Below are 17110 nucleotides of genomic sequence, written 5' to 3' on the forward strand. Positions count from 1 at the left end.
CTTTAGTAGAGTCTTTAGATTAAAAATATCAGTCAATAAAAAGTTTACCTGTCTGTAAAAAAATATTAGCAGTATTAAACTAGTGTTTTGTTTTGGTGGAGGAAAGGAGGGTGACTTTGTTCACTTTAACTGAGGAATTCTAATTTACTTTTGATGCCCTCAGAGATATTCATAAAACTCACATGACAGTAAGTCAGGCTTTGACAGGAACAGTGGCTTTTCAATGCCCTCTGAGGCATCATGTGCTAGTCTGGCTGTAAGATTATGGAGTTAGAACCTGTCATCCTATTTTAAGATTTTCTTGCTTATTTTACTGTTATAATGACAATTAACTATTCCTTTTTAATAAACAATAAAAGTAATTGAAAATTCAGGATACAGATTGGAGAACATTTGGTTGATGACAACTATCAGTGGGCTTCCCTGATGGTTCAGACAGTAAAGAACCTGCCTGTAATAAAGGATTTGATGCTGGGGTCCAGAAGATCCCCTGGAGAAGGCAATGGCTACCCACTCCAGTACTCTTGCCTGGAGAATTCCATGGACAGAGGAGCCTGGTGGGCTACAGTCCATGGGAGTCACAAAAAATCAGACACAACTGAGCTACTACACTTTCAATTTCATCTATCAGTACTTTCTTAGTTTCTAGAATTTTAGTTGCTCAGGTTGGTGTTACCGTACGATGGGTCATTACTCTGTAATTTTTAGTTGTGATATGGTATCATTGTTGAATCCTGCTAGTTTTCCTGGTTCTTGCTAACAAACTATGCTTTTCATGTTGTAAACTTTCTAGACTAAGATATTCAGGAGCAGATTTCCTATGAAGATAAAAAACCTTAACCTTTATGCCTTTCTGTGAGTGTATGGCTTTCAAGGCTCTGTACTTAATTTTGTTTTATACATTTAGTATTCTGCTCCTTAAAGAGGACCTCTAGAGCTGTATAAGCTTCAGGCCCCACCACGCTTGGATTTACTGCTGGCTGTGTGGATCACAATAAACTATGGAAAATTCTGAAAGAGATGGGAATCCCAGACCACCTGATCTGCCTCTTGAGAAACCTGTATGCAGGTCGGGAAGCAACAGTTAGAACTGGACATGGAACAACAGACTGGTTCCAAATGAGAAAAGGAGTACGTCAAGGCTGTATATTGTCACCCTGTTTATTTAACTTATATGCAGAGTACATCATGAGAAACGCTGGACTGGAAGAAACACAAGCTGGAATCAAGCTGGAATCAAGATTGCTGGGAGAAATATCAATAAGCTCAGATATGCAGATGACACCACCTTTATGGCAGAAAGTGAAGAGGAACTGAAAAGCCTCTTGATGAAAGTGGAGAGTGAAAAAGTTGGCTTAAAACTCAACATTCAGAAAATGAAGATCATGGCATCCGGTCCCGTCACTTCATGGGAACTAGATGGGGAAACAGTGGAAATAGTGTCAGACTTTATTTTTGGGGGCTCCAAAATCACTGCAGATGGTGACTGCAGCCATGAAATTAAAAGACACTTATTCCTTGGAAGGAAAGTTATGACCAACCTAGATAGCATATTGGAAAGCAGAGACATTACTTTGCCAACAAAGGTCCATCTAGTCAAGGCTATGGTTTTTCCTGTGGTCATGTATGGATGTGAGAGTTGGACTGTGAGGAAGGCTGAGTGCCGAAGAATTGATGCTTTTGAACTGTGGTGTTGGAGAAGACTCTTGAGAGTCCCTTGGACTGCAAGGAGATCCAACCAGTCCATTCTGAAGGAGATCAGCCCTGGGATTTCTTTGGAAGGAATGATGCTAAAGCTGAAACTCCAGTACTTTGACCACCTCATGTGAAGAGTTGACTCATTGGAAAAGACTCTGATGCTGGGAGGGATTGGGGGTAGGAGGAGAAGGGAACAACAGAGGATGAGATGGCTGGATGGCATCACTGACTAGATGGACGTGAGTCTGGGTGAACTCTAGGAGTTGGTGATGGACAGGGAGGCCTGGTGTGCTGCGATTCATGGGGTCGAAAAGAGTCAGACATGCCTGAGCGACTGATCCGATCTGATCTGAATAAGTTAATGTCTTAGAAATTCTAAGAAAAGCAATGACAAAGATATACTTGAGGCTTTAAAAACTGTCAAGCCACACATATTTTTCCTGGTGGAAGAAATTACCTGGACAATCATAGCAACTAGTAGAACTGGGTTTTTGAAACCAGATGCACAGCTTATGATTGCAAAAGCATCAAGAATAGTTTTAGAGTCTTGTACTCCTTTGACTGAGTTCTGTTCTATAAATTTGCAGACTTTTGGTGAAGTTCTCTTAAAAAAATAGATAATTTCAAATGTTAGGAAATGTTTGTGAGATGTGGGAGTTTACACTTTGATCTCTGTTTTTATGTTCCTCTAGCTATAGTAATAGCATATGTCCCCTTCAATTTCTCTTCTTTATTTTCCTTCCGTTAGGTCTACTTGTATGTATTTCAAAAAAATCCTCATAAGTAATGAGAATGCCAATTCAGTACTGCATATAATACTGAATCTTCACTTTTCATTGTAGTATGGGAATGTGAAAAAAACTGTACAAGCTGAAAGCATGTAGTGTGACCTTAATACTCAATGAAAAAGTATGATTGTTCCATGACCTTTAACAATGTGTGTCAAAGCATTAAAAAAAAATCTCTTTCTGTTGGTTTTAAGTGCAGGGAAATGAAAATAATAGTAACACTAATATTTATTTAGTACATTATTTAATGATCTATAACATTAGAAACATTGAGATTAAAGTGTTTCATTTCTTTGCAAAAACCTATCAAATCACTTGAACAATTCTTGCATTCTTGTAATATATTTTATGATATGAAGAGAGCATTTTTTTCTACCTCTTAGCAAATAGTATACTTCTTTTAAGTTTGAATCCTTTTCAACTTTATCCTTTTACTTTCAGTACTGTGAATTACTTCCTAGTACTCCTTTAATGTGAAGTTTTTTTTTTTTTAATGGTATTACATCCTCTGGGAAACTTTGGTCTTTTTTACAGCAATCCTTTTCCTGATTTATGTTGATGGGTTTGTCCTCACTAGGTTCCTCTGGCTGCATATTTCAAGTCTCTCAAGTACAGCAATATCAACATCTCCTCATTCTTTTAGAAGAAATAACTTCTTTTATGTTTAATTTGAATTTCACCTCCACCATGATCACTTTACATTCCTTTGGTGGCCTTTACTCTTTGATGGTGAATTCCTGCTTTTATTTATGCATTTTTGTGAAATGTCCCATGAGTGTGCCACTGAGAGACAAGGAGGCAACACACCTGCACACTTTGCTGTCTGTGCATGAGCTGAGTGGTGGATGCACTGTAATTCTGACAGGCTTTAAAACAAGTAGTGAAACTGATCACTGATTGTTATGGGTACTTGTTATTTACTCATGACTTGTAGACTGATGATCTAGCAGCAAAGTTTATGCTTTATGGTATCAATCATAGTTAATATACTATGAAAACCAAAATTTGGGAAACTGGTATTATTTAACAAAAGGATTGTTTAAGTAGCTAAAATTGATGCATACTGGACTTGTGTAAAGTAACGACTGTTTTTCTCTCTTACTCTTTCTCACTGTATGTTCAAAATCACTTAAAAAGCTATCTTCTAGCAAGAGTTTAATAGTCAAGATTAAAACATGGTTTAACTATTTTAGTTCATTTTGTGGGAGCAATTATTTTGTAACTAAATTTGAATACTTAATTTAAAAGAGACAAGTATATGATTTTATGTAGCATTTGAAAAGCAACCCCAAACTGAAATGGATTGTTTGGTGTTTTTTTTTTTTTTTCTTCCAGTTTTATGTATGGAGAACTGACTGACAAAAAAACCATTGAGAAAGTCAGGCAGACTTTTGACAACTACGAGTCAAACTGCTTTGAAGTTCTCTTGTACAAGAAAAACAGTAGGTATCTATGTCATCAATAAGATGCGTCAACTCCTTATTAATATTATATATTGGTAAGTGGTAGCTAACTATAGTGTAGAGAGAATATAAAAGATTTATTGCTTCTCTTGGCAGGAGGTATTTGTAAAAATTAAATAGCAAAATTAATAAATAATACTTATGAAAAACAACCTTTTGAGGAATGAAAGAAAAATACAATGCATTTTGAATATGATTTCTTTTGTGTGTCAGATGGAAGGTTGTTTTGTGATTAATACCCATGTTAAAGATCCTATAGTTATGTGACAGCAGCCAAAAGTGACCGAAAAATTCGTTCATTTCTTCTTATGGTTAAAGGGAAAGTGGATTGTTATCAGTGAGTATGTTATCTTTCAACATAACGTAGATGACATGTGAGTGTATGGTGTCTACCTGAGGTGATCTTTGCCAATATGGCTGTTTGCTAGACCAGACTGCTTTGTTGGAAGACTGGTGAGAATAGGTGTTACTTTCAGAAAGTACCATTCACATCTGGTAACTATGTATTGATTGTATGTGCTGTTGTCTAATGATGGGAAATATGAGTGGTCAGTTGTCCATTATACAATCACATAATAGTTCATGATATGGGTCTTAGATAATTATGGGCCATTTTGATGAGACTCTCCAATAGAGTTTGGAGGAAACGAACAACAAACAAAAAACCAACTAATACACTCATCAACCAAGTCCCCTTTCTAATTTGTTTTCTATGAATAGTCACTTACTTTATTTCTTTTTTGTTGCATTTCCAAATGGGCCTTTTTTTTTTTTTTAAAGAACAGTCACTGCATAAGATGAGTCAATTTATTTAGTGTTAATGGTTAAATGATAGCGAAGCCAATTATTATCTTTAGTGAAAATTGATGGTTACTAAATTCTTTCCCAGTTCAGGAAGCATTCTAGCTTCAACAGGAAATGCTTGTACCAAGTGCAGTGCTGGTTGGGTTTTGTGAAGCATAGTTTATCCTCTCCATTGTACCTTAAATGTTTGTTCCCTGTTGAATATTTAGGTTTTCTTTTTATTAATAGGCCATCACAGGGATAACGACAGCCATAGGCATTGGTTCACGTTAGTAGTGAAGTTCCTGTTACCGGGTGGTACTGGCAATGGAAGAATTAGTTTCAGTGGTTTTACCTAGGGAATGTTCTATCATCTTATTTTTCATTTTAGAATCAAGACTGAAAATATATTTCTCTTTGACACCATATCCAAATGTCTATTGGCTTGTCAACTAGAGAACAATCCATTCTGAATAATCAGCTCTGTCTTCTACAAGAGAAGAGCCAGTTTCTAGGTGCTTTCTGGGCTTTTTCACTAGATCCAAACACATACTGATATTTTGTAGCCAAAACTTGTATGCCAAAGCTCCCTTTCTTTCTTTATTTTATTTGCCTCACCACAAGGGAGGATCTTAATTCCCTCACCAGGGATTGATTCATGCCCCTGACCACCAGGGAATGCCCCTTTTCATTTTTATACAGGGTTGTTACCCCTTGAATGACTTCAATATGTACCTCAAGTTTAGCAAATGATTTACTATTATTCCATATTACTAAGGTCATTTTAGGGGCTTCCTTGATTGGTAAAGAATCTGCCTGCAATGTAGGAGACTCTGATTTGATTCCTGGGTCGGGAAGATCCTCTGAACAAGAGATGGGCTACCCACTCCAGTATTCTTGGGCTTCCCTTGTGGCTCATCTGGTAAAGTATTTGCCTGCAATGTGGGAGACCTGGGTTTGATCCCTGGGTTGGGAAGATGCCCTGGAGAATGGAAAGGCTACCCATTCCAGTATTCTGACTGGAGAGTTCCATGGACTGTAGAGTTGGACACGGCTGAGCGACTTTTACTTCACTAAGGTCATTTTTACCCTGAGATTTGAACAGAATAATCTTTTTTTTCTGATTTTACAGCTTCAAAGCCAGATCCATAGTTTCTGATTTTCTCAAAAATACCTTGTGGAAATTTTGTTTTGTTTATATCCTTTAAATCATGTTAGCAATAACTTTAATATTTCATTTCTAAAAGTTTCCTATGAAGATGGTTTGGATAGTTTGCTTTATTTTAATAGTGTGTAATGATTGTCTGGCCCTTGTTCGGGCCTATCTGGTTCGTTTCAGATAACTTATATATGCATAATTGTCTGTTTGGAGTCAGTAGGGATTATGGCACATAGCACTCTATATTAAAACTCCTGTCATTTCTGGATAGTATCTGCATTGAGCTTTTTCCTTAATATGATGAATAGATATTGTCCATGCACTATAATGGAGTTCTCCTATACTTAAAAGCAGCTTTAAAAAATCTTGTAAATAGTTAGCTAAAGGCTTCTGAACATCAACTGAAAAAAGTGTGCTCTTATGATGTTTTTTTAATGTTAGAAAAATTCACACATCTGTAGAGAACTGTTTTGGGAATGCCAAAATCTTGGCCTGAATGCCAAGTCCTCCCAACACTTCCATTAAATAATTAGCTAAACACCATTTGCAAAAGGAGAGACTGAGATATCTGATTTAATATGTATCACAATTGACATTTCAGTTTGCAACCTCAATTCTTTAGGTCCGTTGCTCTGATTATACTGGGTTGCTTATACTGTTGAGAAAAAATGCAGTGGCTCTGGGAGGATGACTGAGAATGTATCTTTCTGTTTACACAAAGGCAGAACTGTGATAGCTAGGGCAACTCCAAATAATCAATGCCAGGGCACTGCCTTGAGTTTCCAGCAGCTACAGGTCTCTCTACCTAACCCTCCCAGACTTTCCATCACCTTGAACTTCAAATCCAGAATATAGATATTCGCCAGCCATGCAGCAAAAACTCAGCCTCCTCGGAGAAGTCTGAGCCTGTGACTAAACTTGAAAAAAGTATACTGTGATTTCTGAAAGCAATTTTAACAACAGTTCTGACTCAATGCCGAAATTTGAAAAGTTGCTGTTTTCCTTGGAAGGTCTGAGCTGTAACATCATCTCTTTCTATTTAGATTTCTAGCAGACCTTGGAAAACGACTTATTTTTAATGCCCTTTTCTCTCTGTTTATGACCCACTGCCTCAAGCTCACTGTGTTGGAACAGCCATAGGCCATGTATCTGCGAGCGTCTGGGTCTGGTGATTTGTCAAACTGTGCACATCACTCACAGTTCATGGATACAGTGTGTAAAATAAGAAGCAGAAAACAAAGAACAAGCCTTTCTGGGAGATGGTGGGATTGTTTTTGAGGTCCCTGTCTCATCCTGTAATCATTTGGGAAAAGGCTATGTCCTTCTGTAGGCTCCCTGGGGCTGCAAAGGACCTGGTTGTCAGAACTAAATATTTATAAAAACCTCTTCTCTGGAATTCTTTGACTTTTAGCATCTGGTAGTCAAGTCACCTATTCTATGTAAATGGCAAATTTCCCTTTATGGTGATATTATCAGTGGACAATTTTTGACCACGGATTTGGAGATGCTTCTTATAGGTTTTCATTGAAAGTCACTAACAGGCTATCGACTTTCCTCTAAAGATTAAATATTAACAGCTGCACATCTCACTCCCCAAATCCTAAACTTGACAAAAGACCATATGTCTTTAAAATAGACTATTCAGAGAGGCTTTACTGCACTGTGGCTTGGAAAGACTACAATGAAAAATGCATCATTTTGATTCTGATGGAAAATTCCCTCAGTGTTTTATCATTTGGTGAGTAATTACTCCTTTGAAGGCATTTCTTGTGTCTTCAAATATTTATTATTTGATGTAATGCCAGTTTCTGATTTGTCCAAATCCTAAGGCTTGAATACTTTGAAACACTGTGTCTTCTGAAGTCTGCAGGAGCTATTGTTTGAAGATCATTGTGACAGAGTCCAGGCTCATGCTTTGAGCAAGGGAGGTTGGAAGCAGTGTCTCATGAAGATGTCTGAGACTTTCAAGGCCTGGGGACATTTTTTTCTTTAACACTGCCTTCAAGTCTTCAGGTATAGCTTTGTGTACATCAGGCTTGTAGTGTTACTGACATCCTGTCTCTCTGATGGGGGGATGTGGTCAGAGCTGAAGAGTTTAAGTCTGTTTGATTGATGAGAGAAACTTGAGGTAGAAACAGCAATTCAAAAGTTCCTGCAAGAGAAATACTTATCAAAGCATCAGGTATTGATGTTGAAGTCGACCGGAAACAATTCTCGAAGTAACACGGAGAAGCGCATAGGAATGCTCACACTTGGTGAGAACATGGAAGGGAGTTGTTGAAAGCAGCAGTGGTGTAGAGACCCAGATCTAAAGGTGACACTGAAAGGAAAGTGAAAGTGTTAGTCCCTCAGTCATGTCCAACTCTTTGTGACCCCAGAGACTGTAGCTCACCAGGCTCCTCTGCCTGTGGAAATCTCTAGGCAAGAATACAGGAATGGGTAACCAGTCCCTTCTCCAGGGGATCTTCCTGACCCAGGGGATTGTCCTGACCCAGGCCTCCCTCACTGCAGGCAGATTCTTTACCATCTGAGCCACCAGGAAGTCCCATTAACAATACTTAAATAGCAAGACTGCCTTTATTCCATTGTGTTATGAAATGATGCCCTGTGCTTTATTTTCAAATTTTGATATTTTGATTTGAAAAACATATTCATTAATTTTTGAGCAACTGGTAGTTGATATAAAATGAAAATTGTACTGACTCTTTTCAGTAATTAAAATACTGTTGTTTTGGTGCTGATTCCTGACATAGCAGTTAGTGGCTGAAGGAGGAGGGAAAGCAGAAGACCAAATCATTGTGGTGTCTGCATCACACTCTGTTGTCCTTTCTCTCTTTTCCAGGAACCCCTGTTTGGTTTTATATGCAAATTGCACCGATAAGAAATGAACATGAAAAGGTGGTTTTGTTCCTATGCACTTTCAAGGATATTACGTTGTTCAAACAGCCAATAGAGGATGATTCAACAAAAGGTAATTTTCAAAGGAATTACTATACTTAAGGATTAGCCTGTCATTTAAATATAGTATTATTATTTTAACAATATCCATGGGTTGAGCTTTTAAAACAAAATTTTACTATGTGGGCTTTCTTTGGTTTTATATTTATTCTAGTAATTGTCCAGAATCAATTTTATTCAATCATGTTGTTTGAATGGAAATAGGACATTGAAATATTAGGTGGTTAACTTAATTATTATAAGAGAAATTGAGATGAGCTATAAGGAAGAGATTTCATGGAGCATTATAATTTTGAATCAATATGGGAATTTCAACAACTTCTATCATACTGAGACTTAGAAACAAAAAGTATAACAGCTTCTGGGGTTGTTTGATGAAGTTCTACTGGAGCACAGTTGATTAGTTGATTGAATTTTGTTATATTGATTAGAGCATGAATAGTTGACTTTTTCAGGCTTTTCTTCCTTTATTTAGTTGTTGTAGATTCTCTTGGGTAGATGCTGTTTAATTATGTAAAGAACAATTTTGTCATCCAGAAAGCGGCTGGCAAAATGCAAACATTCTGATTGGAGTCTTATTGACTATAATATTCAGAGAGACTACTATAGAAGACATTAGTGAGTGGTATGAGCTTCTATCCCCTTTTATATGTAATTTACTCTCATTTTATTCTGTCTAATTATTTTTAAATTAGAAACTGATGTCATATAAATGAAATTTAAATACCCTTAGAAGAAGTTTTTATGAAATGGTATTTTTAATTATCTCTTAGGAGACTAAAAATGGATTGTTTTCTTTACATTTAACAAACATTGCATTTTTTTACCTCTTTAAAAAAAACTGGCACAGCAATTTTAATATTTTCAACTGTAATCATAATCAGAGAAAAATTACATGTATATATATACATATATCTTATGTATGTACACTCATGTATGTGTGTGTATGCTCAGTTTCTGTTTAGCATCAGATTGCAAGAGGAAAATTTTATGAAGTGCAGACCATTTGAAGTATGACAGAGAACAATTCATTGTGACTATTTCTGAAAATGTGTATGCAAAATCATCTCCTGGAAGTTCAAATAAACTATTCACTTTTCGACTTGTATTACCTGTTACTGATTTTACCTGTAGACCCGGTATCTAGGAAGTTTAGGATATATTGTAATACTATTTTTAATAGAATAGTTTTCTAATAGTGTTTAGGTGTATTGCCCCTTTGTTTTGAAATTCAAGGTGCTCCATCCAACAGCAGCAGAATGCATATGCTTCTCAAATTATGTGGAACATTCACTAGATAGATTATATTCTGGCCATAAAACACACTTCAAAAGCTTTGCTGCTGCTGCTGCTAAATTGCTTCAGTCGTGTCCGACTCTGACAGCCCACCAGGCTCCCCCACCCCTGGGATTCTCTAGGCAAGAACACTGGAGTGGGTTGCTCTTTCCTTCTCCAATGCATGAAAGTGAAAAGTGAAAGTGAAGTTGCTCAGTCGTGTCCAACTCCTAGCGACCCCATGGACTGCAGCCTACCAGGCTCCTCCGTCCATGGGATTTGCCAGGCAAGAGTACTGGAGTGGGGTGCCGTTGCCTCCTCCGAAAGCTTTGCTGCTGCTGCTAAGTCACTTCAGTCGTGTCTGACTCTGTGCGACCCCAGAGACGGCAGCCCACCAGGCTCCCCTGTCCCTGGGATTCTCCAGGCAAGAACTGGAGTGGGTTGCCATTTCCTTCTCCAATGCAGGAAAGTGAAAAGTGAAAGTGAAGTCGCTCAGTAAAAGAGTATAAATCTTGCAAGGTATGTTCTCAGATCACAATGGAGTCAAGCCAGGAATCAATGAGAGGAAGACAGGTAGAAAATCTCCAAATATTTGGAAACTAAGAGATTTCTAAATACCCCACGGGTCAAAGAAAAAGTCTTAAGATAAATTATAAAAATATTTTGAACTAAATGAAGATTTAAGTATGACATATCAAGTTTCTGAAATGTAAAAGCAGTGCTTAAAGGGAAATGTATATAATTAAATGCATATATTTGAAATGAAGAAAGTATGAAACTAAATATCTAAGCTTTCACCTTAGGCAACTAGACAAAGAAGAGTAATTTAAACCAAAGCAAGCTGAAGACAAGAAGTAATAAACCTTAGAGTAGAAATCAATGAAAAGGAAAAAATTAGAGAGAATCACTGCAACCCAAAAGCTGATTCTTGGAAAAGAATGTTAAAGTTAGCAAACCTCTAGCCAGGATAACCAAGAAAAAGGGAGAAGGGACAAATTACCATTACTAGAAATTAAAGAAGGACTAGCACTACATATCCCATGAGCATAAAAGCATGTAAAGAAATACTTTGAGTGACTTGATAGCCACTGCATCGATAACTTAGTTAAAATGGACCAATTCCTTGAAAGACACAAACTACCAAAACTCATGATAGGAGGAATAGATAACCTGAATTGTCCTATATCTATTAAATAAGTTAATAATTAATAAAGTTCCAAAATAAGAAGTGCTGCTGCTGCTGCTGCTGCTAAGTCGCTTCAGTTGTGTCCGACTCTGTGCGACCCCATAGACGGCAGCCCACCAGGCTCCCCCGTCCCTGGGATTCTCCAGGCAAGAATACTGGAGTGGGTTGCCATTTCCTTCTCCAATGCATGAAAGTGAAAAGTGAAAGTGAAGTTGCTCAGTCGTGCCCGACTCTTAGCGACCCCATGGACTGGAGCCTACCAGGCTCCTTCGTCCATGGGATTTTCCAGGCAAGAGTACTGGAGTGGGGTGCCATTGCCTTCTCCAATAAGAAGTGCAGATAGTTTTATTGGTGAATTCACAGTCTCTTCCAGAAAACAGTGGTAGAGAAAACTCTTCTTACTCATTCTATGAGGTCAGTTCCATCATACCAAAACCAGAAAAAGATATTACAGAGTAACATTTCTCGTGAATGTAGATATAAAAGTCCTCAACAAAAATAGATTGCCAGGATGTGTTAAAAGAATTACACTTAATGACTAAGTGAGATTTATTCCACATGGAAAGATGTTTCAAAATTTAAAAACCTATCACTCTCATTCATAGTACTGATATTAGGTTAAAGAAGAAAATTGATTTGATCGTATCAGTTGGCAAAGAAAAAGTATTTCGCCACACCCAAAAGTTGTTCATGATAAAAACTCACAGCAAAATAGGAATAGAGAACTTCCTTAACTTGACAAGAAACATTTATGAAAAACCTGCAGCTAACAGCTGTCTGTATCTTAAAGTGCCATATATATGTTTTAAAATTTTTATTTTATGGTAGGGTAGAGTTGATTAACTATGTTGTGTTATTAATAGTTTCAGGTGTATAGCAAAGCGATTCCTTTTTCAAATTCTTTTCCTATTTTATTTATTACAAAGTACTGGGTAGAGTTCCCTATGCTATACAGTAGGTCCTTATTGGTTATCCATTTTAAATATAGCAATGTGCACATGTCAACCTCCCAATCTGTCCCTCCCTCTGCCCTTTCCCCTGGTAACCATAAGTTTGTTCTCTAAGTCTGTTAGTCTGTTTGTTTTGTATATGTTTGTTTGTATCATTTTTTAAACATTCTGCATGTAAGCAATATCTTATGATATTTGTCTTTCTCTGTCTGACTTACTTCACTTATTTTGATAAATCTCCAGGCCCATCCATGTTGCTGCAGATGGCATTATTTCATTCTTTTTAATGACTGAGTTATATTCCTATATATATATATATATATATACATGTGTATATATATATATATATATTTATACCACATCTTTATTCATTCATCTCTTGATGGACTTTTAGGTTGCTTTCATATCCTGGCTATTGTAAATGGTGCTTCAGTGAACATCGCAGTGCACATATCCTTTCGAATCATGTTTTTCTTGTGATATATGCTCAGGCGTGGGATTGCTGGGTTCTATGGTAGCTCTATCCTTAGTTTTTTTAAGGAATCTCCATACTATTTTCCATAGTGGCTGCACCAAGTTACATTCTACATTTGTCGACTTTGATGAAGGTCATTCTGACAAGTGTGAGGTGATATATCACTATAGTTTTGATTTGTTTTTCTCTTATAGTAATTAGTGATGTTGAACATCTTTTCATGTGCCTCTTGGCCATCTGTGTCTTCTCTGGAGAAATATCTATTCTTGTCTTCTGCCATACTTTTTGATTGGATTGTTTGTTTTTTAATATTGAGCTTCAGTGAATTGTTTGTAAATTTTGGTAAAGTGCTATATTCTAAAATAAAAGATAAATGATTGGCATATGACTTGTGACCCAGCATATTCTTCAGATGAATTTTACTTGCCTTCATACATGAATGATTGCCAGACTGAGTAAAAAATCACAGACTTTTCCCCTCAAAAATATTTATACATTTTTAACTTTCATATTTAATGGTTATTGTTTTTCTCATTCACTTTAACTGACTTCATGGCACAGCTAAAGTTGGCCAAGAAAAGTACAATACTTTCTCACAGGTTTGACCTGCTGAACATTAATGGTGGTATCTGTTTATGGAAACTATAAGTTGGCAGCATTTTACAATGAGGTTGGGAGAAAGGGTGCTAATGTTGAAAGACTGACCTTTATTTCTCAAGCTAATAGCTCTCCATTTATCTGCCTCTACCTCCGTCTCTCTGCATCCTTTCATCAGACTCATAGAGCTTTTTCTCTTTTGAATGCATTATTTTATTCTTACAAAAATGAACTCCATTTAAATAAACTCGAGACAACTCAGACCACTTGATTTTTGAGTAATCTGTTCAATAGACCTGTAAATTAAAATTTATAGGGAAAATCAAACCTCATTGTGAAAACCTTAGACTAAAATATCTCTTTCCAATTTGTAGTGGAAGAGCTTATTTTAAATAGATTTTTATTTTGAGACTCCTCTACACCTTTCAAATGCATAACAGATTTCTAAAAAAGTATTGCACAATGTAACTGTGAATGGTGTATATGAGCTACTTTCTATTATTCATGTGAGTTGTAAAATTAATATGAAAAATTCAATAGAACTAAAATATTTATGGCATTAAGCAATCATCCAACTATCCCTATGAAGCTAGCATATCAGAAAGTATATTTTGAAAACTTGGCGCAAAAATGCATCTTTCAACTTTTTAGTTTGAGCAAAGAGGACCATAGAACTTTTGGGAAAGAGCAGATGAGATTTTGTGATAACACCAGAGTATCAATATGATTCGAGTATAGAACATTGAACATGGAGGCAGCAATGTTATTTTCTTATTGGAATATAAATGCTTTGCATTTTGTGTTAGTTTTTATTGGAATATAAATGCTTTGCATTTTGTGTTAGTTTCTGCTGTACGATCAAGTGAATCAGTCATATGCATACATACATCCCTTCCCTCTTGGAGCTCCCTCTCACAGCCTCCTCTCACCTCTCTAGATCATCACAGAACACCTTGCTGAACTTGTGCTTATAGCAGCTCCTTACCAACTATCTATTTAACACACGGTGGTGTATATATGTTAATCTTAATCTCTCTCTCTCTTCATCCCACCCTACCCCGCCCTGCACCATGCCCACATGTCCATTCTCTATGTCTGCATCTCTCTCCCTGCCTTGAAAATAGGTTCATCTGTACCATTTTTTCTAGATTCTACATATATAGTAATCTTACTTTAGATTCAACCTTGGGCACCAGAGTTACTTAACATGAGCCTTTTTGTGACTCTTCTAGGAGTATTTTTTCTTTTTGTTTATTTTATTTATTTATTTTTCCACAACCAAGCATACTGACTGAGCACACAGTATGGTGCTGGCACTATTAACTAGGTTTTGGAGATACAAAGTTCCTTCCATCATATCCTAATGGGGAGAGGGGTGGTGTGAAAACAGATTGATATATAATGGAAGCTTTCTTCTGATTACTCTTATTTTCTCAGTAAAAGAGAAAACATGGTTATCAACTGAGATTAAGGATGATGAGGAGGTAAGGAGGAGTTGAAGGGGAGAGGAGGAGGAGGAGAAGGAGGAGGGGGAGGAGGAGGAGGAGGGGGAGGAGGAGGTATGAAACAGTTGTGTAGAGAGTGGAGCAGTGAGTGGCAAAGGCTAAATTCAGCAGGTTTTCAGTGCAGCAGTAAGGTCCATGTGAAACTTGTGGTCATGCATTTCGTTAGTATCTATGAGCATGATGATGTGTTTACTCCACCCTAGTAGAAGGCGATGGCACCCTACTCCAGTACTCTTGCCTGGAAAATTCCATGGATGGAGGAGCCTGGTAGGCTGCAGTCCATGGGGTCGCTAAGAGTCGGACATGACTGAGCAACTTCACTTTCACTTTTCCTTTCATGCATTGGAGAAGGAAATGGCAACCCACTCCAGTGTTCTTGCCTGGAGAATCCCAGGGACGGTGGAGCCTGGTGGGCTTCTGTCTATGGGGTCACACAGAGTCGGACACGACTGAAGCGACTTAGCAGCAGCAGCAGCAGCAGAATAGTCAAAGGTGTGTAGATGGTGAAGTAGGTGAGTTGGATCCAACCAGAGTTGGGATTTGTTTAGGTGAGCAAGATGAAAAGAATCAGGGAGCTCAAGGATCAGGGAGAAGGGATCAAGGAGCTGAGGATATTTGCAACAGAGTAGGTTGAAGGTGTTTGCAAAAATTTGAAGCAATACTTAGATAGTAAAAGCTTGGCTGGGGATATAGAAAATAGTGTTTTAAATGCAGAACAAACAAGTGAATCCACACATAGGAAAGCCAGGATATAACTTTCTAGAACAAGGCCATTTTACCTTTTTTAATGTGGAAAAGGGGCAGTGATTGGAACAAAGGCCCATATCGTTTAAGAATGTGACAAAAGTGATTGGAATTGGTATCAGTCTCTTTCGGCTTATATTGGGATTTTTACCAAGAAACTCAGACATATAGGTGAAAAACCTGAGTAAATTGGCTAACTGTGAATTGTACTTCTAAGTTGTATCTGGAGTGGTAACTACAGTGTAATGGCAGCCAACTAATTTGAGAGTAGTACTTCCTCATATGATCACCAAAACTTCATTCTAGATGAATTTCTGCCTTTGAAATTAATGGCACCGAGGGATGTCAACTTACATATACATGATGGGTGGTAGCAGAAACTATTGAAGGGCAAGAAACCAGTCTTGATGAAGCAGTTACTATGTGTCAGGAGCTTTGTATTCTTTATAGCTCTTTCCTATAATTCTGAAAATTAGTGTTATTATCTCCATTTTACTGTTGAAGATTCTGACACTCAAAGTCTGACTGATTTTCAATCCAATGTTCTCTCTATTGGACCATGCTGCCTTATCCCTTTCCAGTGGATACTTATTGGGGTTTGGCCACCTTAAACCCCCTGCTCTCCTTTTTCCCTACAAAGATGAAGCACAGGTTGAGAACAGTCTGATTCTGACAGGACTGTACTGTTTTGAATCAACAGAATTTACTGATGATAATTCAAGGAGGGAAAAGTGTTTTTGTTATCTTTTGTTTCTGATACCGAGGTCCGGGAACTGTTGCTCAGATTATCAGTCAGTGGTACCTGATACATCATTTATAATAATACAAAGGGGGAAAAATGACAGCCAAGAAATCCATTCTGTTGATTATCCATATGTGTTCTAAAAGCGATGGTTCAAATCTCTGCCCATTTATATAGTACAGTATTTTCAAACAGATTCAAAAACTGCCAAGACACTTAACAGTGTGAAATATCCTGTGCCAAATAGTTATGGCATCTTTGTGCCAATAATTGAGACAAAAAAAGTTCCTGTAGAATGAAAATAACAGCAAAAATAGCAGCCTTCCCCTTGTAGGAAGCCAATGGTTTTCTTTAGAGAGGAAACAACAGATGAAATATGAGTAATTATACCATGTAGTCTCTTTGGCCAAGAGTATAATTGTTTACCTAAGCTTTTTTCTTATAGATTAGAATCTTGTGTTGCAGTCTAGTAGATTGATTGAGCTGCCTCTGTGACTTCCTTTTATTTTTAAGATTAGGCAGTCCATGACAAAGAGGTTAATTGCAACCCAATAGAGCTAAACTAATGTTTTATTAAGAAGGAGTTGGCATCCTAAGCTTTTAGGAGAACAAATGTTCTCATAATGCCATGAACAACTTATAGAGCAAGTATTAGGCTCTTCATATTCAGCTGTCTGTTCACATTACCCCATATCGACCACATCTAAGTAACATCAGTGAACTGTGCTGAATAATCAGTCACACCAGTTAGGTCTCAGTAAAGGTGAAATCAGTAAATGTATCGCTG

At 37.3% G+C, this 17110-nt stretch overlaps 1 protein-coding gene across 1 annotated transcript in view; it reads left to right on the plus strand.

Moving 5' to 3' along the window:
- The window catches only part of KCNH5 (potassium voltage-gated channel subfamily H member 5), a 384559-nt gene that overhangs the window by 40952 nt on the left and 326497 nt on the right, over positions 1–17110 (plus strand). The window contains exons 3-4 of the mRNA XM_070378509.1: positions 3822–3928; positions 8734–8862. Of these exons, the coding sequence (XP_070234610.1) occupies positions 3822–3928; positions 8734–8862 (236 nt within the window). The remainder of the gene's footprint in view (positions 1–3821; positions 3929–8733; positions 8863–17110) is intronic.

This window comes from Bos mutus, chromosome 10 (genome assembly GCF_027580195.1).
Source record: "Bos mutus isolate GX-2022 chromosome 10, NWIPB_WYAK_1.1, whole genome shotgun sequence".
Taxonomy (NCBI): Eukaryota; Metazoa; Chordata; class Mammalia; order Artiodactyla; family Bovidae; genus Bos; species Bos mutus.